Source organism: Trachemys scripta, chromosome 9 (assembly GCF_013100865.1).
Source record: "Trachemys scripta elegans isolate TJP31775 chromosome 9, CAS_Tse_1.0, whole genome shotgun sequence".
NCBI lineage: Eukaryota > Metazoa > Chordata > Testudines > Emydidae > Trachemys > Trachemys scripta.
In genome coordinates, this window is record NC_048306.1 from 47562233 (window position 1) to 47584832 (window position 22600).

At 51.6% G+C, this 22600-nt stretch overlaps 1 protein-coding gene across 1 annotated transcript in view; it reads left to right on the forward strand.

Annotated features, from left to right (window-relative positions):
* CROCC2 (ciliary rootlet coiled-coil, rootletin family member 2) overlaps nt 1-22600 on the forward strand; it is a 177731-nt gene that overhangs the window by 69418 nt on the left and 85713 nt on the right. Inside the window, exons 17-20 of the mRNA XM_034781674.1 lie at nt 1260-1490; nt 1978-2171; nt 3231-3358; nt 3592-3761. Coding sequence (XP_034637565.1) covers nt 1260-1490; nt 1978-2171; nt 3231-3358; nt 3592-3761 — 723 coding nt within the window. The remainder of the gene's footprint in view (nt 1-1259; nt 1491-1977; nt 2172-3230; nt 3359-3591; nt 3762-22600) is intronic.

Sequence of the window (22600 nt, forward strand, 5' to 3'; positions counted from 1 at the left end):
TCCCACTCCTGGCTGCAGATTTCAATGCCAGGGCCTGCTGGATCCAGCCCCATCCCACCAGGGCTGCTAGGTGGATCCAGAGAGAAGCGGGGGAGGGAAAACAGAAACGTCTTACTCTGCCAAGTGAAAAGCATTCTTCTTGTTCTAGTGGCTGGGAACTCCCTCAGTGGGAGAGCAGGCTGCAGGCAAAGGCAGAGCTCCCCCCCCCCAGGGCACCAAGCCATGCAGGACTGCGCTCTGTCGCCCATTTCTACCATTGGGAGGCATTCCTGTAGCACCAAGAGGCCCCAGCCAGGAGCAGGACCTGCCAAAGAGCTTACCGGGTAAAGAAACGAGGGTGGGAGAAGGTAAATGTCATTGTCCCCTTTACCACTGGAAAGCGGAAGCCCAAAGAGAGGAAGGGCATGACCCAGAAGGGACGTAGGCACCTAGCTCCCATTGATTCAGTGGGAGTTAAGTACCTACAGACCGTCTGTCAGCATCTCCTGGAGAAGCCCTGCCCCAGAGCACCCAGGCTGGTGGGTGAGGTTTGCCCTCTCCCACCTGCTGGTGTGGGGAGTGCAGGCAGCTGGAGCGCACTCTCTTTAGCAGTTCCCCCTCGGTTCTGAGCCATGGGACGTTCGCTTCAAATCTCTCTAACCCTGGGCTGTGCCAGAAATGTTTTAGCCTCATGAGCACTGTCCCAGCGGGGCTTGTAATCTTCGTGGGCATGTTACTTCAGGGAGGCCTGACATGGGGGGTAGCGCAGCGGTTCCATGCTCGACTGCTTGTGCCAACAGCGGGTAGAACTTCCAAGGCACTTCAAGCACTGCCCAGCTCCCCCCACGAGCCTGGACCCTGCTTACGCAACACGCAGAAGGCTTCACCATGCTTCTGTACCTTGCCAGCTCAGCCTATGGCACTTGAGCTCTCAGGAGCCACTGTGATGTCACGTCTCGCTAGTGTGACCATCAGAGCCTCCAAGTTCTACGGGCATGAAGGAATTGCAGTCCCCAGGCCCCGCCAGGTCTGAGTTAGGGTTGGGGATATGTTCCCTATCCAGGGAAAATCCCCAGGCTGAGAACGGATCCCCCATGGCAACAGCAACTGTCATCTCTGCAGCTGAGCTTCTAACAGCAGGCAGCTGTGCTGTTCTGATGTCACCTGAGAGCGGGCTAGCTCCCCCCTGCCCTTCACTCTTGTCAAGTCTGTAGGGTATTTCCTCCCAGGGCCGGCCCCTTATCCCACTGCCCTCTCTTTGGCTTTTGGGTGTGGTGAAGCTGGAGGAGGAGAAGAGCTCGCTGCTGGAGCAGAGGCGGGAGCTGGAGCAGGAGCGAGCTGGCCTGCGAGAGCAGTTGGCACACCTGGAGCAGGAGCTGGCATGGATGAGCGCAGCCAGGCGGGAGCTGGAGCAGAGCTGCCAGGCAGCAGAGGAGAGGCAGGAGGCACTGGGGGAAGAGATGAGGTTGCTGCGCAGGGAAAAAGCCCAGCTGCAGGATCACCTGACGCAGGTGAGAGCAGGCCCACGTGGGGATCTGCCCCAGATAATGCTCCCTCCCTGCACACTGCTGGGCAAGAGCCAGTCTTCCCTTTGTGGCAAAGGTCTTCCTCCCCCATGCCTGCTCTTCTCCATTCCTTGCTTGTGGCAGCTTTGCTGTCAGCCAGCTGGTTCCTGGAGCAACTGGGAGCCACAGGAGCAGACTGGGAACAAGATGGGGATGCAGAGAGCAAATCCCCCCCTCCCTCCTCCCAAGTTGCTGTGTGGGAGAAATGACCTACCCCACCTGTATCCCTGGCACAGAATACTGCCCTGGTGTGCCTGGCTGGTGAGATGGGGAGGGGCCAAGGGGGAGTAGCCCTCCCATGGGCATCTCTCTCCCTCCCTCTCTGCTGCCTGCAGTAGGGGTAGCCAGCAAAAGGGACTCTGGGAGCATGGAGGGCCCAGTCACACCCTTTGCTCTCTAGCTTTGCTCACCTTCCTTTCCTCGCTCTTCCAAGGCGAGCAGCCAGCAGCACACTCTGAGTGAGCAGCTGGCACACAGACACCAGGAGCTGGAGATTCAGGCCGACGCCCTGCTCCGCACCGCCCAGGAGAAGGAGGAGCTCGCTAAGGAGAAGGCACAGCTGGCTGTGGAGTTCAATGTACTGGAGAGGCAGAGGAAGGGCCTGCTGGAAGAGACAGACATGCTCAGGTACCCCCTCCTTGCTCTTCAGATCCTGGGAGACTGGCAGAGTCCTGTGGGTATCACCTGGAGGCTGGCTAGTCTCTTATTTTGCGGGGGAGGGCTACTAAGGGGTGCCATGGCAGGGAAGAGAAGGTCTCTTCTCTGTGCCAGGAGCTTCTTGTTCTGCTGCTCCCAGTGCTACCTGCTGGTATGAGGCTGGGAACAGCCCAGATCAGTAATGGAGATGGACCAGAAGGGGCCATTCCCGACGGAGGAATGCCAGGAGCTCCGCTTCTTCCCAACACGCTCCCCCTCCCTGCTGCTGCATTCACTCCTCTCCCTCCTGCTGAGGGGCACAGGGGGGCAACTGGTACCCAGCAGCACTGCAGAGCAAGGGAGGGAGTTTCCAGCTAAGCCCACACAGTCAGTGGACAGCTGGGAGGGTAGCTGTTCTCAGCCACTACCAACCTGTGTGGGGAGACATGATGCCCACACTCCCTTGGGCTGGCGGGGACGCAGTGCCAGCTGGCCTAGGCAGTCATTCACCATGCAGAGGCCTCGCTCCAGCTCCCTAGGTAGTTTGATGAAAGGGTTGTTAATGCTTCACAGTCCTGGTTCTCCTCTGCCACACCTTGGTGGAAATGAAGCCTCACTTGCGCAGGAGGAAGTGGAGTTCTGCTCCTCGACCATGGTCTCTGGGTGAGGAGAGCCAGTCCCGTGCCCTTGTTCTGCCCAGACACACTGACACAGCCATCACATGTGTGACAGCCAGGCTCAGCCACGCTCATGTGGAATTGCTCTCAGGGGGCAGCTCCACAGGGCCTGCTGCTGGGAACACATCTGGCGAATGGAGAACAGGAGAGAGGCCCCAAGGAGCCTGTGTGCAGCAGATGTTCATACAGGGCACACACGGCATTCAAGGTGTGGCTGGGACAGTGCTGCATGGCTCATAGCTGAGCCATAAAGGCCTCAGGGCTCAGCATAGACAAAGGTTCCTCCCACAATCAAAGCGCCAACTAATTCACTGGAGGTCGGGGAAGTGATAGCCTCCATCATTGGCCCTGATTCTTTGCTGCTGTGCCACAGAGCTGAGAAGGACTCACTGGAGATCAGCCTTTTTGAGATGCAGGAGCTAGCAGCACAGCTGGAAGTCAAGAAGGAACAGCTGGAAGGGGAGAATCAGAGCCTTGACCAGACAAGGCAGGTGCTCCAAGGTAAAGTGTATGTGCTACTGCCAATCCCCACTTCCCTTCTGTCTATGGCTTCAGCTCCTCAGCTCAGTACCCCCAGCCCAAGTGGAGCTATGCCCATGTCCCTTGCCTTGTGGTATCATGGAGCCTCAGGCCCCATGGCCTGCAGCAGAGAGTAATGCCCGCATTGCACACCTGAGTGCGCTTTACGCAAGCAGGACCTTTGGGAGCCTCACAAGGGTTTCTTTGGTCCACAGTGGAGGTGGAGAAGGCCCAGCAGGAACTGGAGCTGCAGGACACCACCCGGAGGCGGGATATAGAGTCACTGAAGCAGCAGCTGGCTCAGATGGAACAAGAGACTCAGCTGTCTCTGAAGAACCAGAAGAAGGCCCATGAGGAGGACCTGGCATGGCTGAAACAGGAGAAGGTGAGAGCTGCAGCCTCCAGCCTCAGTGAGAGAGGAGCCTACTGGTCTGCAAACTGCAGCTAGACACATTTGCAATAGAAATGAGGCAAACAGGTAGCATTGAGGATAACGTACCATGGGCCCCTTACCCAGGGCATGGTGACCCCTGGTTAACATACTATGGGGCGCCTTACGAAGGGCACGGCAACCCCTGGGTAAAGTACCATGATGCGCCTTACTCAGTGCACAGCGACACATGGGTAATGTACCCTTACCCTTACCCACGGCACAGTGACCCCTAGGTAATATACCATAGGGTGCCTTAGACAGCGCATGGCGACTCCTCGGTAAGGTACCATGGGGCCCATTACCCAGGGCACGGCAACCCCTGGGTAACGTACCATGGGATGCCTTACGCAGGGCATACTGACCCCTGGGTAACATACCATGGGGCACCTCACCAGGGGCACAGTGCCCCATAGTTTAGGTACCATGCAGCGCCTTACCTGGGACACGGCGACCCCTGGGTAATGTACCATGGGGCACCTAACCCCGGGCATGGTGACCCCTGGGCAACGTACCATGGGGCCCTGTAGCGAGGCTGAGTGGCCTCCCTCTGAGTGGGAGAGAGAGGGACGCTTACACGCCCCTTGGAGGGAGGAGCCTAGATCTCCCCGTCCCTCTCGCCGGAAGTACCGGGGCGTGGCTGGAAGTATAAAAGGCTGGCCTTGCAGCACAGCTGGGGGAGAGCCAGCGAAGGAGGAGGACGCTCGGCCTGTTCTCCCGAGAGGAACATGTGCCTGGCTGTTCACGATTTCCAGATGGCCCGGAGTACCTGCTGTATGGCCCAGAGTACCCTGAATAGCTGGAAGAGGCCTGTAGGCCGCAGCTACCAAGCCCTGGGGAGGCAAGAAATAGCCCAGGGGCAGCCACGGAACAGCCGGCTGCAGAGCCCGGCGTGGCTCAGTCGGCGTGTTGCGGCTGGATCCCTGCCGATGCAGGGGCAGCCAATCCTGCCCCTGCCAGGGCCCTGGGCTGGGAGACGGTGGAGTAGAGTGGGCCCGTGTCCCCCTGCTACCCCACCCCAGGTGGCTGACCCCCTACACGATGCAAGGAGGCTCTAGCCCAGGACAGGAGCCCCCTTATCTCTCACCTGGAAAGACTGTTTGCTGGCTACCTGGGCCCCGCCCAGGCTTAAACCAGCCCTGTAAGGTCTGTTTGTTTGCTGGCTGCCTGAGCTCTACTCCGGCGAGAGCCAGCACTGTGAAGACTGTTTGCTCGCTGTCTGCCTGGGCTCCACCCAGGTCAGAGCCAGCACTTAAAGACTATTTGGTTGTTGGCTGCTTGGGCCTGACTTGGGCCGGGGCTACCCCAATAGACTGTGTTGACGGGCGGACTACTTGAGCTACCCCAGCCCAGGCCAAAGCCTGGTAGTGACGGTTGGTCGCCCAGCCCTATTGTGGGCTCCCGGCTAACCCGCAAACCCTGGTCCTGACCAGACTGGGCCAACCTGAGTGGCCTCCCTCTGAGGGGGAGAGGTGAGGGACACCTACACGCCCCTTACCCAGGGCATGATGACCCCTGGGTAACGTACCATGGGCACCTTAACCGAGGTGTGGCAACACCTGGGTAACATATCATGGGGTGCCTTACACGGGGCACCACAACCTCTGGGTAATGTACCATGGGGCGGCTCACCTGGGGCACAGTTGTGATGGGTTCAGTCACAGAGACCCCCTTGGGACTGTCACCTGACGTGCTGAATTTACTTCTGAGTCCGTTTTCCCTGCCAGCTTGGGACTCCAAAACCCTGCCTTGTTGAGCCAGACATGCTAACCTGCTGCAACACAGACCCAGGTCTGGTCCACGCCCCCAAAGCTGCAGACTTTAACCAAAAACTGTTCAGCAGGTCACCTCTCTCCAGCACCCAGACACCCAGCTCCCAATGGGATCCAAACCCCAAATAAATCAGTTTTACTCTGTGTAAAGCTTATACAGGGTAAATTCATAAATTGTACACCCTCTAACACTGGTAGAGAGCTATGAACAGGTATTAATCACTTAATCTGGGTTTGTTAATAAACAAAAGTGATTTTATTAAGTATAAAAAGTAGGATTTAAGTGGTTTCAAGTAATAACAGACAGAACAAAGTAAGTTACCAAGCAAAATAAAACAAAAACACACAAGTCTAAGCCTAATACATTAAGAAACTGTTTACAGGTAAAATCTCACCCTCAGAGATGTTCCCATAAGCTTCTTTCACAGGCTAGATTTCTTCCTAGTCTGGGCCCAATCATTTCCCCTGGTACAGTCCTTGTTAGTTCCAGCTCAGGTGTTAACTCAGGGATTTTTCATGACTGGCAGTCCCATTTGTTCTGTTCCACCCCCTTTTATAGCTTTGGCACAAGGTGAGAATCTTGTCTCTCTGGATCCCCACCCATCCTTCTAAATGGAAAAGCACCAGGTTTAACATGGATTCCAGTATCAAGTGACATGATCACATGTCCTGTGAGACTCCAGCCTCCATTCTTCCAGGGCTGGACCACACACACCGAGGAAGGTTTGCAAGTAAACAGAGCCATTTACAGGCAATTGTTCTAGTCAATGAGTGCCATCCAGATTCCAAGCCACCATTAATGGCCCACACTTTGCATAATTACAATAGGACCCCAGAGTTATATTTCATATTCCTAGTTTCAGATACAAGAATGATACATTCGTACAAATAGGATGAACACACTCAGTAGATTATAAGCTTTGTAATGATACCTTACAAGAGACCTTTTGCCTAAAGCATATTCCAGTTACATTATATTCACACTCATTAGCAAATTTCCATAGAACATATGGAGTGCAACGTCACAATGGTAACCCCTGGTTAACGTACCATGGGGCGCCTTACCTGGGGCACAGTGCCCTGGGTAACGTATCATGGGGTACTTTAGCTGGGGCACGGTGACCCATGGGTAATGTTGTGATGGGTTGGATCACATGTGTACCTTAGCTAAAGGTGCAAGGACTTTGTAACCTGCCACCAGTTCTAATTCTGCCATTTTCCCTGGCAACAAATCCTTCTCATGGACCAGGTCCCTCCTGACCACAGAAATCTCTGCACCAGTGTCCCTCAATCCCAGGAGTACTTTCCCATTAAGTTTAACAGCATGCATATGCTCACTGCTTGGTTGTGTAGAAGCAAACTTTACAAATCCTGTGTGGAAAGAGGCAGCAGCCTGGCTCTGAGAAGCAGCAGCTTCATGTGTTACCTGCTGCCTGTTCCGATTCAGCCAAGGAGATTTATTCCTCAGGTGGTCAGTGGATTTACAATTATAGCATCTCTTGGACTTCTCTGCTTGTACAGGAGATTTGGGACGAGTAACAGGGGAATGGGGAGGTGAACGCCCAGCCTCCTTTTTCCCCCAGGGGTAAAATGGTGATTCTGCTTTCCATCAACCCTGTACCCCTCTGCCAGTGGTTTATGTTTAATTGTAGCTTGTGACTTCTCAAAAGAGTTGCAAACTCAGCCAATCCACCCACTGCATCCACCTTTTTGTCCCACAAATACTGTTTTACATCATCACTACACATATTCAGGAATTGTTCCCGAGTAACCAAATCACACATTTCTTCCAAGCTTATAATGCAGGGATCGGCAACCTTTGGCATGCGGCTCGCCAGGGTAAGCACCCTGGCGGGCCGGGCCCATTTGTTTACCTGCCGTATTCGCAGGTTCGGCCAATCGTGGCTCCCACTGGCCGCAGTTCGCCATCCCAGGCCAATGGGGGCTGTGGGAAGTGGTGCGGGCCGAGGGACGTGCTGGCTGCCGCTTCCCGCTGCCCCCATTGGCCTGGGACGGCCAACCACGGCCAGTGGGAGCCGTGATCAGCCGAACCTGCGGACGCGGCAGGTAAACAAACCGGCCCAGCCCACCAGGGTGCTTACCCTGGCGAGCCGCGTGCCAAAGTTTGCCAATCCCTGTTATGCCTTTTTCCCCCCCTCACCCACTTGTCTAACAAATCTCTCATTTCATTTACATAAGCCACATTACTCAATCCAGAGCTGCTCTTAAGACTCCTGAATTTAACCTTGTAGGTTTCAGGTGTAATCTGAAACGGTTTCAAAACCAGTTCCTTAAATTTACTATAGTTTGAAGCATCATCAATAGGCATCTTATTGAATATGTCCAGAGCTCTTCCAGTCAATTTTGCTACCAATGTGGTCATTTTTTGATCGTCAGGAATTGTATGGAGGGTGCACAGTCTCTCAAAGGTGATGAAATATTTGGCAATGTTACTGGACTCATCATCCTGCGGACATAGTTGTTCCCATTTGTGGATTTTTGGGGAAGTGGGGCCAGCTGCTGGAGGGTTTTGTCTCTTCCACTCCATAACAGCCAGTTCATGCTTCTGGGCCTCAATCTGGGCCTGTATTTCTCTGTCCCTTAACTCCGGGGCTCTTTTGTCCCTGGCTGCCTCTCCTTCCATAGCTCATTTGTGAGCAGCTTCCTCCCTGGCTGCCTCTGCTTCTTTGAGCTTCAATTGAAACTCCCTTTGCCTTCTCTTCTACTTCCAGTCTGGCCAGCTCTAGTTTAGTAGCTGCCTCACTGCTAGTCATTTTCGTGCTTTCTTGTGCTGCGCCACACCCCTCTGCAGTTCACTGAAACTGGGATGCATTCAGCTCAGGGGCTTCTTAGTTAACAGACACTTGCCCAGTGCCCAGTGTTCAGCCTTTCTGGGCAATTTGCAACCTGTGCAGTTCTAGTTTCTTCTGATCTTCACTCTTACTTATTTTGCTTATTTTTCTGTCTCTATTTCCCTTACCCGAAATAAGCAAACAGAAAATAACAAACCACTTTGTCTGTTCTCCAGCCAACACCCTTAAAACTCACTTAAAATCACTACCAGTATTTCAAAGCAATCAGCTGTGCACAGACCCAGCTCGGTGTGCCACTATGACAGGTTGGGTCACAGAAACCCTCTTGGGACTGCCACCTGATGTGCTGGGACTACCTCTGAGCCCATTTTCCCTGCCAGCATGGGACTCCAGTACCTTGCCTTGTTTGGGTCAGACATGCTTGCCTGCCGCAAACACAGATCCAAGTCTGAACCACGTCCCGCACAAGCTGCAGGCTTAACTGAAAACGGCTTAAGAAGAGCTCCTGTCTCCAGCACTCAGATGCCCAGCTCTCAATGGGGTCCAAACCCCAAATAAATCCATTTTACCCTGTATAAAGCTTATACAAGGTAAACTCAAATTTTCGCCCTCTATAACACAGAGAGATATGCACAGCTGTTTGCCCCCCCTCCCGCCCCCAAGTATTAATACTTATTCTGGGTTAATTAATAAGTAAAAAGTGATTTTATTAAATACAAAAAGTAGGATTTAAGTGGTTCCAAGTAATAACAGACAGAACAAAATAAAATAAAACATGCAAGTCTAATGCCTAGTACAGTAGGAAACCAAATGCAGGTAAATCTCACCCTCAGAGATGTTCCAATAAGCTTCTTTGACAGACTAGCCTCCTTCTAGTCTGGGCCCAATCCTTTCCCCTGGTACAGTCCTTATTCCAGCTCAGTTGATAGCTAGGGGATTTCTCCTGACTGCAGCCCCCTTTGTTCTGTTCCACCCCCTTACATAGCTTTGGCACAAGTCATGAATCTTTTGTCTCTTTGGGTCCCCACCCCTCCTTCTAAATGGAAAAGCACCAGGTTAAAGATGGATTCCAGTTCAGGTGACATGATCATATGTCACTGTAAGACTTCATTACCCACTTGCCAGCACACATGTATACAGGAAGACTTACAAGTAAACAGAGCCATCTACAGTCAATTGTCCTGGTTAATGGGAGCCATCAAGATTACAAACCACCATTAATGGCCAACACTTTGCACAATTACAATAGGACCTCAGAGTTATATTTCATATTTCTAGTCTCAGATACAAGAATGATACATTCATACAAATAGGATGAATACATGCAGAATAACATGTCTGTGCAAAGGTTATGTTACATGGCATATCTAGCATAAAACCTATTCCAGTTATTTCTATAAAGCATTAAGGGGTGCAACGTCACAAACTTGTCATGGGGCACCTTACCCAGGGCACGGTGACCCATGCATAACATACCATGGGACTCCTTGCCCAGGGCACACCGACCTGTGGGTATCATGCAATGGGACTCCTTGCCCAGGGCACACCGACCTGTGGGTAACATACCATGGGACTCCTTACCCAGGACACAGTGACCCCTGGGTAATGTAGCATGGGGAGCCTTACGCGGGGCACTGTGACCCTTGGGTAACGTACCATGGGGTGCCTTATGCAGAGCTCAGCAACCCCTGGATAACGTTCCATGGGGCACCTTACATGGGGCACCACAACTCCTCGGTAATGTACCATGCGCACCTTACATGGGTCACGGTCATCCCTGGGTAATGTACCATGGGGTGCCTTACTCAGGGCATGGTGACACTTGGGTAACGTACAATGGAGTGCCTTACCCGCCTCACGGTGTCCCTGGGTAACATACCATAGGGTGCCTTAGACAAGGCACGGCGACTCTTCGGTAAGGTGCCATGGGACGCCTTACCCAGGGCACACCGACCCTTGGGTAACGTACCATAGGGTGCCTTATGCAGAACTCGGCAACCCCCTGGGTAATGTTCCATGGGGCGCCTTACACAGGGTGCCACGACCCCTGGGTAACATACCATGGGGCACATTACACAGGGCATGGTGACTCCTGGGTAATGTAATGTAGCATGGGACACCTTACCCGGTGTATGGCGACCGCTGGGTAATGTACCATGTGGCGCCTTACCTGGGGCACAGTGCCCTGGGGTAAGGTACCATGCGCACCTTACGCAGGGCACGGTCACCCCTGGGTAAGGTACCATGGGGCGCCTTACCCAGGACACGGTGACCCCTGGGTAACTGTGACATTCCTCTCTGGTGTTATATGGACCCGTGATCTGCTAGGTCACTCCAATTGTTTACTCTGGGAGCCAGCCTTACCCTGCTTTGCTATGAGAACCACCACTCCTGGGCTGTTCACACACAGCCTCTGCCATGTAAGCTGCTCCTTGGATCATGCAACCGAATGACACTAGCCAATATCTCCGGTCCCAGACACAACCCTAGGAACTTCCGTCTTGCAGTGTCCAGTTATGCCTGCTGGACGCTGCAAGCTTATATGAGTTTGTCAATTTAACAAAGCAATTAATATGTACCAGGCTTGTTATCCCAAGGGGAGTCTCTGACACACCTTAAACCAAATGCACTGCTTCAGGTAGAAAAAACAAACAAATGTATTAACTACCAAGGTAGATTTTAAGTGATTATAAGTCAGAGCATAACAAGTCAGATTTGGTCAAATGAAACAAAAGCAAAACACATTCTATGCTGATCTTAACACTTTCAGTGCCCTTACACACTTAGATACTTCTCACCACAACCTGGCTGGTTGCCCTTCAACCAGGCTCTCCCCTTTGATCAGCGCTTCAGTCACTTGGTGGTGATGTCTGTAGATGGAGGTGGAAGAGAGAGAGAGAGAGAGCATGGCAAACATCTCTCCCTTTTATCATGTTCTTTCCTCCCTCTTGGCTTTGCCCCCCTGCAACTTCAGAGTTAGGTGAGCATTACCTCATCACAGTCCCAAAACTGACCAGGAAGGGGGGTGACTCACTCAAGAGTCCAATAGACCCTTTGTTTTTGCCTAGGCCAGTGTCCTTTGTTCCTGTGAGGATGGGCTGGGTTTGTCCCATACATGCCCTATGAGGGGTGAACTGACCCTCTGTTCTGGACAGTTTTTGCTTTAAGCTATGAGGACACATTTTCAGCCTCATAACTATATACATGAAATTACAACCTATAACATTACTATAACAATGATTACTATAATATTACCATAACAACAATGCTCAGTACATCATGAGCCTTCCGAAGACACCCGACATGACAAACTTTGCATTAGATACCACACAATCATATTATAAGGATGAACATGGGGGAGCTGGGTGTTCCCTCGAGGTACAGAACATCAAACTAACGTACCATAGGCCTTCTTACCCGAGGCACGGCAACCCCTAGGTAACATACCATGGGGAGCCTTACCTTGTGCACAGCGGCCTCTGGGTAACATACATGGGGCACCTTATCAGGGGCTCAGTGATCCCTGGGTAACGTACCATGGGGTTCCTTCCACAGGGCACGGAGACCTCTGGGTAACGCACCATGGGGCGCCTTACTCAGGGCAAGGTGACCCCTGGGTAATGTACCATGGGGCGCCTTACTCAGGATGCAATCATCCCTCGGTAACATGCCATGGGGCGCCTTAGCAGGGGATTGGTAACTCCTGCATAACATACCATGGAGCGCCTTATGCATGGCCCTTCGACTCCTGGGTAACATACCATGGTGCGCCTTACCTAGGGCACGGCGACCTCTGCATAATGTACCATTCGGCGCCTTACTCAGAGTACAGTGACCCATGGGTAAAGTAAAATGGGACTCCTTACCTGGGGTATGGTGACCCCTGGGTAACATACATGGGGCACCTTACCCAGGGCACGGTGAGCCATACCACAGGGCACCTTACCAAGGGCTTGATGACTCATGCGTAACGAACCATGGGGCTCCTTACAAAGTGCACGGCAACCCCTGGGTAATGTACCATGGGGTGCCTTACCCGCGGCAAGCTGACCCCTGGGTAACATATCATGGGGTGCCTTACCCAGGTCACAGCGACTCCTGGGTGATGTATTATAGGGGACCTTACCCAATATACGGTGACCCCTGGGTAACGTACAGTAGGGTTCCTTTCACGGGGTATGGCAACCCCTGCGTAACCTACCATGGGGCGCCTTACCTGGGGCACAGTGACCCATGGTAACATATCATGGGGCTCCTTACCCTGGGCACGGGGACTCCTGGCTAACATAGCATGGGGCGCCTTACAAACGGCACAGTGACCGCTGGGTAATGTACCATGGGGAGATTTATGCAGTACAGTGTGACTGCTGGGTAATGTACCATGGGACGCCATACCCAGGGTGCCCCTGGGTACCATACCATGGAGCCCCTTATGAGGGGTACGGTGACCCCTGGGTAACGTACATGGGTGACTTTCCCAGGGCATGGTGACCCCAGTTAACTTTCCATGGGGCTCCTTACACGTGGCACAGAGACCCCTGGCTAACATAGCATGGGGCGCCATACAAAGAGCACACGACCGCTGGGTAATGTACCATGGGGCACTGTACCCAGGACATGGTGACCCCTGGATACCTTACCATGGGACACCTTACCCAGGGCACTGCAAACCCTGGGTAACGTACTATGGGACACCTTATGCAGGGCACGGTGACCCCTTGATAACATACCATAGGGTGCCTTACCAAGGGCATGGTGACCCCTGGGTAACGTACATGGGGCTCCTTTCCCAGGGCATAGTGACCCCCTGGTAACATACCATGGGGCACCTTACGCAGGGCACGGTGATCCCTGGGTAACATACAGTGAAGCACCTTACCCAGGGCACAGTGACCCCTTGTTAACGTACCATGGGGCGCCTTACCCTGGACATGGTGGCTCCGGGTAACATACCATTGGGCGCCTGACCCGGGGCACGGTGACCCTAGGGTAACATATCATGGGGCACCTTACCCAGGGCATGGTGCCCCTGGGTTATGTACCATGGAGCCCCTTACAAGGGGCACGGTGAGCCATGGGTAATGTACGATGGGACACCTTACCCAGGGCACGCCGACCCCTGGATAACGTACCATGGGGCTCCTTACCAAGGCCATGGTGACCCCTGGATAACGTACCATATGGCACCTTACACTGGGCACGGAGACCCCTGAGTAATGTACCATGGGGCGCCTTACCCAGAATACAGGGACCCCTGGGTAACATACCATTGAGTGCCTTAACCAGGGCATGCGGTCCCCTGGGTAATGTGCCATGGGGTGCTTTACCCAGGGCACGGTGACCCCTGGGTAACCTTCCATGGGGTACCATACCCACAGCATGGTGACCTCTGGGTAACATCTCATGGTGCGCCTTACCTGAGGTACGGCGCTCCCTGCGTAATGTACCATGGGGTGTGTCAGGGTTCCCCCACACACACTCTGAACTCTGGGGTACAGATGTCGGGACCTGCATGAAAGACCCTCTAAGCTTATATTTTACCAGCTTAGGTTAAAAACTTCCCCAAGGCACAAATTTCTTTCCTTGTCCTTGGACGGTATTGCTGCCACCACCAAGTGATTTACACAAAAATTCAGGGGAGGGTCACTTGGAATCCCTATCCCCCCAAAATATCCCCCCGAACCCCTTCACCCCCCTTTCCTGGGGAGGCTTGAGAATAATATAACAACCAATTGGTTAGCAATGTGAACACAGACCAAATCCTTTGTCTTTAGGAACACGTGATTTATGAGTAGAGGCTGAGGGATCTGGAATTATTTAATCTGCAGAAGAGATGAATGAGGGGGGATTTGATAGCTGCTTTCAACTACCTGAAAGGGGGTTCCAAAGAGGATGGATCTAGACTGTTCTCAGTGGTCCAAGATGACAGAACAAGGAGTAATAGTCTCAAGTTGCAGTGGGAGAGGTTTAGGTTAGATATTAGGAAAATCTTTTTCACTAGGAGGCTGGTGAAGCACTGGAATGGGTTACCTAGGAAGGTGGTGGAATCTTCTTCCTTAGATGTTTTTAAGGTCAGGCCTGACAAAGCCCTGGCTGGGATGATTTAGTTGGTGTTGGTCCTGTTTGAACTGTGGGTTGGACTAGATGACCTCCTGAGGTCCCTTCCAACCCTGATATTCTATGATTCTATTTCAGATATGTTTTCAGGAGATGTTGTGCCTGCCTGGTCTCTCTCTGTGTCCGGAGAGGGAACAAAACAAAGAGCCACAAACAAAACTTCCTCTCTACCCCTCCCCCCCGATTTGAAAGTATATTCTTTCCTCATTGGTCCTTCTGGTCAGGTGCCAACTAGGTTATTTGAGCTTCTTAACACCTTATAGGTAAAGTGATTTAGTACAGCTGCCCAGGAGGGATTTTATGCTACCCATATCTCTATGTTTATGACATCCCCCCAAATCACAGACGGTGCTGGACAGCCTGTTCCACATTGGCTGTGATTTCTTCCTGGAGCTCTAGGAGAAAACAGAGTTAATAAGACACATGCACCTCTAGACGTACTACTGCTTATATAAAAACTAACAATATTTTCCACATTTTAAGGACAATTTTAAGCAGCTGATTCTGGGAAACTTTCATGGGAGAGTGCATCAGCGACTTTGTTAGAAGCCCCTGAAATGTGTTGTATTTCAAAATCAAAATCTTGGAGAGCTAAACTCCACTGAAGACGTTTTTTGTTATTTTTCTTGACGGTATGAAGCCACTTCAGTGCAGCATGGTCAGTTTGCAGATGGATACGCCGTCCCCAAATGTTTGGGCATAGCTTCTACCGAGCATACAGAATGGCGTAACATTCCTTTTCTGTGATTGACCTGTGGCTTTTCCTCTCAGACAGTTTTTTGCTAAGAAAGACTACAGGATGGAATTCTTGATCTGGTCCTTCCTGCATTAAAACTGCTCCCACACCACGCTCGGATGCATCTGTGGTTATTAGGAAAGGTTTGTCAAAGTTTGGGGCCCTTATCACAGAGTCAGACATGAATGTCGCTTTAAGTTGGTTAAAGGCCTTCTGACACTCTTCAGTCCACTGAACTGCATTTGGCTGTTTCTTTTTGGTTAGGTCTGTCAGTGGGGCAGCGATTTGGCTGTAGTGCGGTACAAATCGCCTGTAATATCCAGCCAAGCCTAAGAAGGATTGGACCTGTTTCTTTCACTTTGGGACAGGCCACTTTTGGATAGCATTTACTTTGGCCTGTAGGGGGTTGAAAGTTCCTTGACCCACCTGGTGTCCAAGGTACATCACCGTGTTTAGGCCTATTTGACACTTTTTAGCCTTAACAGTTAGTCCTGCCTCCCTTATGCACTCAAAGACTTTTCATAGATGCTCCAGGTGTTCTGCCCATAAATCAGAAAAGATGGCCACATCATCAAGGTAGGCGACTGCAGATTCTCCCAATCCCGCTAGGAGACTATCTACAAGTTTCTGGAAGCTGGTGGGTGCATTTTGCAGCCCAAAAGGGAGCACATTAAATTCATACAGCCCCTTATGGGTGACAAAGGTCAACCTTTCCTTGGCGGATTCATCTAGTGATACTTGCCAATATCCCTTGGTTAAATCTAAGGTAGAGATGAACTGGGCACATCCCAGTTTCTCCAATAGCTCATCTGTGCATGGCATTGGATAGTTGTTTGGGCGAGTTACAGCATTTAGCTTACGGTAGTCCATGCAAAAGCATATTTCCCCATCTGGTTTGGGAACTAGAACCACTGGAGATGCCCATGCACTTTAAGAGGGGCAGATTTCGCCCATCTGTAGCACGTCCTGGATCTCCCATTCTATAGCAGTTTTGGTTTGAGGAGCCACCCGGTAAGGTTGGGCTTTAATTGGGCGAGCGTTACCTGTGTCAATGGAGTGGTATATCTGTTCAGTCCGTCCTGGGGTGGCTGAGAACATCAGCGCGAAGCTAGTGCACAGCTCCTTGATCTGCTGTCGCTGCATACGTCCGAGGGTCATGGAGAGGTTCACCTCTTCCACTGAACCATCATTTTTTTCTTCATAGTAGACACCTTCGGGCCACTTAGCGTCATCTCCTCCCTGGGCTGTAAACTGAAAAACCTTGAATTCTTTGGAATAAAAGGGCTTTAGAGAATTAACATGGTACACTTTGGGCTTTAGGTTTGAGGTGGGGGATGTTATGAGATAGTTAACAGCTCCCAGGCACTCTTGGGTAAATGGCCCTTCCCACGACGCTTCCATCTTATGGGCCTGGAGCGCCTTTAAGACCATGACCTGGTCCTCTACTTTGAAGGAACGCTCTCTGGCATGTTTATCATACCAGGCCTTTTGTTCTTCCTGAGCATCTTTTAGGTTTTCTCTAGCAAGGGCTAAAGAGTCTCGGAGGGGTTTTGTAGGTTGTTTACAAAGTCCAGAATGTTAGTTCCTGGAGAAGGTGTAAACCCCTCCCATTGCTGCTTCACCAACTGTAATGGCCCCTTAACCTCGTGGCCATTCACAAGTTCAAATGGTGAAAACCCCAAACTGAGATGTGGTACAGCCCTGTAGGCAAAGAGCAACTGCTGCAAAAGTAGGTCCCAATTATTGGAGTGCTCATTTATGAATTTACGTATCATGGCCCTCAAAGTTCCATTAAACTTTTCCACTAAGTCATTTGCTCGATGGTGGTAAGGGGTGGCAACCAAGTGGTTTACCCCATGAGCTTCCCAAAGGCTTTCCATGGTCCCTGCCAGGAAATTAGTTCCCGAATCCATAAGGATGTCGGAGAGCTTACTTATTCTGGCAAAAATGTCTACCAATGCCTGGCACATGCTTTTAGTCCTGGTGTTGCTTAGAGCTATGGCTTCTGGCCATTGAGTGGCAAAATCCATGAAAGTCAGTATGTACTGCTTTCCTCTGGGTGTCTTTTTAGGAAAAGGACCAGAATATCAACAACTACTCGCTAATATGGAACCTCAATTATGGGGAGTGGCTAGAGAGGGGCTTTGACCTCGTTTGGGGATTTTCCCACTCTTTGGCACACCTCACAAGACTGGACATAGGTAGAAACCTCCTTACCAATTCCCTCCCAGTGGAATGACCTCCCCAAACCGTCTTTGGTCCTGTTCACCCCAGCATGGCCACTAGGGTGATCATGGGCTAAGCTCAAGAGCTTTACCCGGTACCTAGTTGGAACTTCCAACTGTCTTTGAGGATGCCAGTCCTTGTGCCCACCAGAAAGAGTTTCCTTGTATAAAAGTCCTCTTTCTACAAGAAACCTGAACCTATTAGAAGAGCTGAGAGGTGGTGGGTCGCTCCGTGTTGCTGTCCAATCTCCCTTGAGCCTCTCATCTGCTTCCTGCTCTTCCTGGAACTGTTCCCTTGATGCTGAAGACATCAGTTCTTCACTGGATTGTGGACTTGGGCTTGGTCCCTCTAGAAGCAATGTAGGTGATGGGGTTGTTTCCATTGACTGTGAACCACTCTCCGCTGGTGCACTAGGTTGTATTTCAAGCTCCAGCTGAGCCTCTTGCACAGGTTTAGTTGCTGTTGTCAGTGCAGGCTTGGTGGTGCCCTCTGGCGTTGGAGTTGCAGACAGGGTTGCAAGTGCTGGTTTCAGTGCTGGCAAAATGGTTCTGGTGCTGGTTGCTCTGCCAATTTCAGTTCTGGGACTGGTTCTGGTTGGGACTCTGGGACTGGATCCACTACTGTTGTTGCAGTTGTTGGCAGGGGGTCAGGTTCCACCACCTCAGTCTGGGTTTCTGGTAACACAGACGGGGCCCTTGTAGAAGGCGTAGGAACAGGGATAGGTGTGAAGACTTGCATAGCCTGGCTGCAGGTGACCATTCCCACCCTCTTGACTAGCTTCACATGGTTGGCCAAGTCTTCCCCCAGCAACATGGGAATGGGATAATCGTCATAGGCTGCAAAAGTCCACATTCCTGACCAGCCCTTGTACTGGACAGGCAACTTGGCTGTAAGCAAGTTCAAAGAGTTTGACTTGAAGGGTTGAATCATCATTTGGGCCTCTGGGTTGATGAATTTGGGATCCACTAAGGATTGGTGGATAGCTGACACCTGAGCTCCAGTGTCCCTCCATGTGATAACCTTCTTCCCGCCCACACTCACAGTTTCCCTTCGCTCTGAGGGCATCTGGGAGGCATCTGGGCCAGAGGACCTTTGGTGTGATTCCGGTGCAATGAATTGCAATCTGTTGGGGTTCTTGGGGCAGTTGGCCTTCACATGCCCCAGCTCGTTACATTTAAAACATCGCCCAACTGACTGGTCACTGGGGCGAGGTGGGTTGCTGGAGAACGGTGTGGTGGGATGATAAGGTGTCTAGGGTTTTCCTTGGGGTGTAGGTGGGGCTTTGGGCTGCCCCTGGTGGTAGGGTATTGTCTCAGGTTGCCCCTTCTGATATACACTCCAATTGCTACTAGCTTTCTTCTTTTCTGCCACCTCCACCCATTTGGTTCCGATCTTCCCTGCCTTGAATACTGTTTTGGGCTTCCCATCTAGGATATACCTTTCTGTTTCCTCAGGAACACCCTCTAAGAACTGCTCCATTTGCATTAGGAGAGACAGATCTTCCAGAGATTTAACACTTGCTCCTGATATCCAGGCATCCCAATTTTTTACAATGTGGTAGGCGTGTCAGGAAAATGCCACATCTGGTTTCCACCGCCTACAGGCATGCTCAGGTGTTAGCCCCATTCTAATTCTTGCCTTTTTTTAAAAAAAGTTCATAGTTGTTCATGTGTTCTTTAGGCATTTCAGCTGCCACCTCTGCTAGGGGTGCACTGAGCTGCGGCCTCAGCTCCACCATATACTGGTCTATAGGGGTGTTGTACCCAAGGCAGGCCCTTTGGAAATTTTCTAAGAAGGCCTCTGTATCATAGCCTACCTTGTATGTGGGGGATTTCTAGGAATGGGGAGCGGTACCCGGAGAAAAACTGTTAGGATTATTTGGTAGACGCAGCTTAGCCCTTCCCAGCTCTAACTGCTTCAGCTCTAACTCTGTCTCCAAGCGCTTCGCCTCTTTTCTCTCTTCCACCTCCAAGTGCTTCACCTGCATTTAGGGTGACCAGACGTCCCGATATTATCGGGACAGTCCCGATTTTAGGGGACTTGTCCCACATCCCGACCTTACATTGGTCGGGACATCTGGTCACCCTATATGAGGGGTACCACGGCAAGCCGGTGCCGCCGGCGCCACTCACCTTTCCTCCCCCTGGGCCCTGGGGCAGCGCGCAGCTGAGCTCTTGGCACGGTGGCACCAGCCCATGGGGCCCGCCACCCAGCTGGCAGGAGCCTGCAGAGCGCAGCCATGCCCCTGCCCCGGCACACAGAGAGGCAGCGAGGAGGTCTCGCTCTGCTGTGTGCTGCAGTGGGGCGGGGCTTGTAGACTCCGGCAGAGAGCCCCCCCTCACCCCTGCTGCCCTCCCCCCTCTCCTTGACCTGACCCGACCCTAGGAAGGAGCCAGAGGGACTGGGAGGGACCTGCCTGCTGGATGCTTCCTGGGAGCCGCTCCAGGTAAGCACTGCTGGGCTCACCTGGCCCTCTGGCAGGTCCCTCTGGGGGGGCTCCCCTCAGCCCCCACCCTGACCCTGTTCCCTCAGCCTCCCCCGCAGTCCCCCTATAACACCACCCTCAATCCACTGCCCTCAGGCCTCCGACCCTGTTCCCTCTGCCTCCCCCACAGTCCCTACCCCCCCCCCCCCCCCCCCCTTGATCATCTCACCCTGCATGGATGTGGAAATCTGTCCTGGATTCCAGGCTGTCGTTAGCCCCTGGGGCAAAAGATCAGCAGAGGTTTCCAAAGGGAAGTTTGCAGCCTTTGCTCAGACCCAAACATTTTCACTTAAAAAAATAAATAAATAAATACCCAAACCCATCCTGACACCCATCTGCTCTGTCCAGATTTGCTGTTATCCCTGTTGAGGCCAAAGTGGTTTGAAAAATTAAAAATCCTTGACACCATTGTGTTGCTTCCCCCTGTGTTGCTCCTTAATCTGATGGACCTGCCGATAATGAATAAAGATGAATGCCCTGGGAGCAATGTGTCAGGCAGATAGTTTGTCAACTAGGAAAGTGAATGCTGAAGCCCTCACAAAATGCAGAGGCTTTTCTTAACCTGAGAACTGAAAAAGAGCCAGATACCCTGCATGAGTTTGAAAGTGACAAGAGCCTAGCGACTGACCAGAGCAGCGTCAGGTTTGAAGTGTCGAGGAGGGTCTGTGTCATAAAATCTGCATTTCCACTGAGGACTCTTCCATCGCCAGGGTAGTGCTGGTGCAGGTCTACCACCCGGCACAGCAATGCTGAGAGGTGCCAGTGTAGACCCGACCCACTGCCCTCAGCCCCCACCCTGACCCTGTTCCCTCAGCCTCCCCCGCAGTCCCCCCTGTACCTCCCACCCTGAACCCACTGCCCTCAGTCCCTGCCCCCGTTCCAACAGCCTCCCCCACAGTCCCCCTGCTCCCCACAACCCACTGCCCTCAGCCTTGCCCTATCCCAAATCTCTTCTTCCGCCTCTCCCGTCATCCCACCCCAATTGCTCCCCCTGCTGTCCCACCCCCTCAACTTCCCCCCATTCCAGTCCTGCTCCTCTCTGTCTCATCCCCTCCAGACCCTGTCCCTCTCCCTAACCCCCCGATCCTCCCCAGCCCAGCCCCATTGTCTCCCCCACCCCGCCCCACTCTACACAGCTCTCTCTACCCTGTCCCATTCATGCTCCCCTCAGCCCCTACCCTACTCCCCCCATCCCAGTCCTGTCCTATCCCCCCCCGCCCCCCCCCCCGACTCCCCCAGTCCCAGTCCCAGTCCTGTCCCACTCAGTTCCTCCACCCTGCTTCCCCTGGTCCATCCCCCCACACCCACTGACTTCCTCGACCTCCCTCCCCCCAATCCCACTGTCTGGACGGACCCACCCCCGTCCCACTCAGGACATGCAGGAAAAAGAAGCAATGGGCTTAAATTGTAGCAAGGGAGATTTAGGTTAGACATTAGGAAAAACTTCCTAACTGTAAAGGTAGTTAAGCACTGGACAAATTACCTAGAGAGGTTATGGAATAGCAGTCGTTGGAGTTTTTTAAGAGGTTAGACAAACACCTGTCAAGGATGATCTCGTGTTGTTATTACTCAGTCCTGCCTCAGTGCAAGGGTTTGATTAGATGACCTGTTGATGTCCCTTCCAGTCCTACACTTCTGTGATTCACACTGAATTGCCTTGTGCCACTGTCTAGTAGTAAAAACAAGGAGTCTGGTGGCACCTTAAAGACTAACAGATTTATTTGGGCATAAGCTTTCATGAGTAAAAACCTCACTTCTTCGGATGCATAGAGTGAAAGTTACAGATGCCTCTTTCACTCTATGCATCCGAAGAAGTGAGGTTTTTACTCACGAAAGCTTATGCCCAAATAAATCTGTTAGTCTTTAAGGTGCCACCAGACTCCTTGTTTTTACTACTAGACAGTGGCACAAGGCAATTCAGTGTGAATCACAGAAGTNCCTTGTTGTTTTTGTAGATACAGACTAACACGGCTACCCCCTGATACTTGTCTACTAGTAGTGGCACACAGTTCTCTGACATGCAGGTTTATAAAATTGTAGTTAATATACAGTTTAGAGCATAGCAGTTTTAAAGCTCTGCATGTTCAGACCAACTGAGCTGAAAATTGTGATCTATAGTATTCAAAACTATTAAGATGTGGGCTGAAATAAAATCAGCATGAATTGCTCAACAATATCAATGGAATCAGCATTGCGCTGCTATATATTGTAAAACATTACAGTGAAATCTTGCAAGTATTACATAGCATGCCGCCTTGCCCAAATGATAAGTAAGCATAACATCTTCCTGTTTCAACATTCTTAACTTGTATCCCATAGCTCCTAGAAGTTTTTTTTTCAAGCACTGAATACTGCTAAGTTATGAGTTTTAATAGTTTTTTTTCTTTTAAACCACAGCACTGAATGTTATTCTAAAATTGTTTTCCAAATATTCTTAAACTCCCAGTTTATCCCCCGCTGATGTTCGTTGTGAAAAGTATTGCAGATCTAATAATAATAGTTGGCACTTTTGTAATTCACTGTCCAACATGTGTTTTGTGCCCTCCTCTAGTGGATTTTTAGAGGATAACTGTATAGCTACCAGCTAAGGGAGTTATATCTTGAACTCAAGTAGTAGAAGCTCATGCTTTTAAGTCTGGATGGCT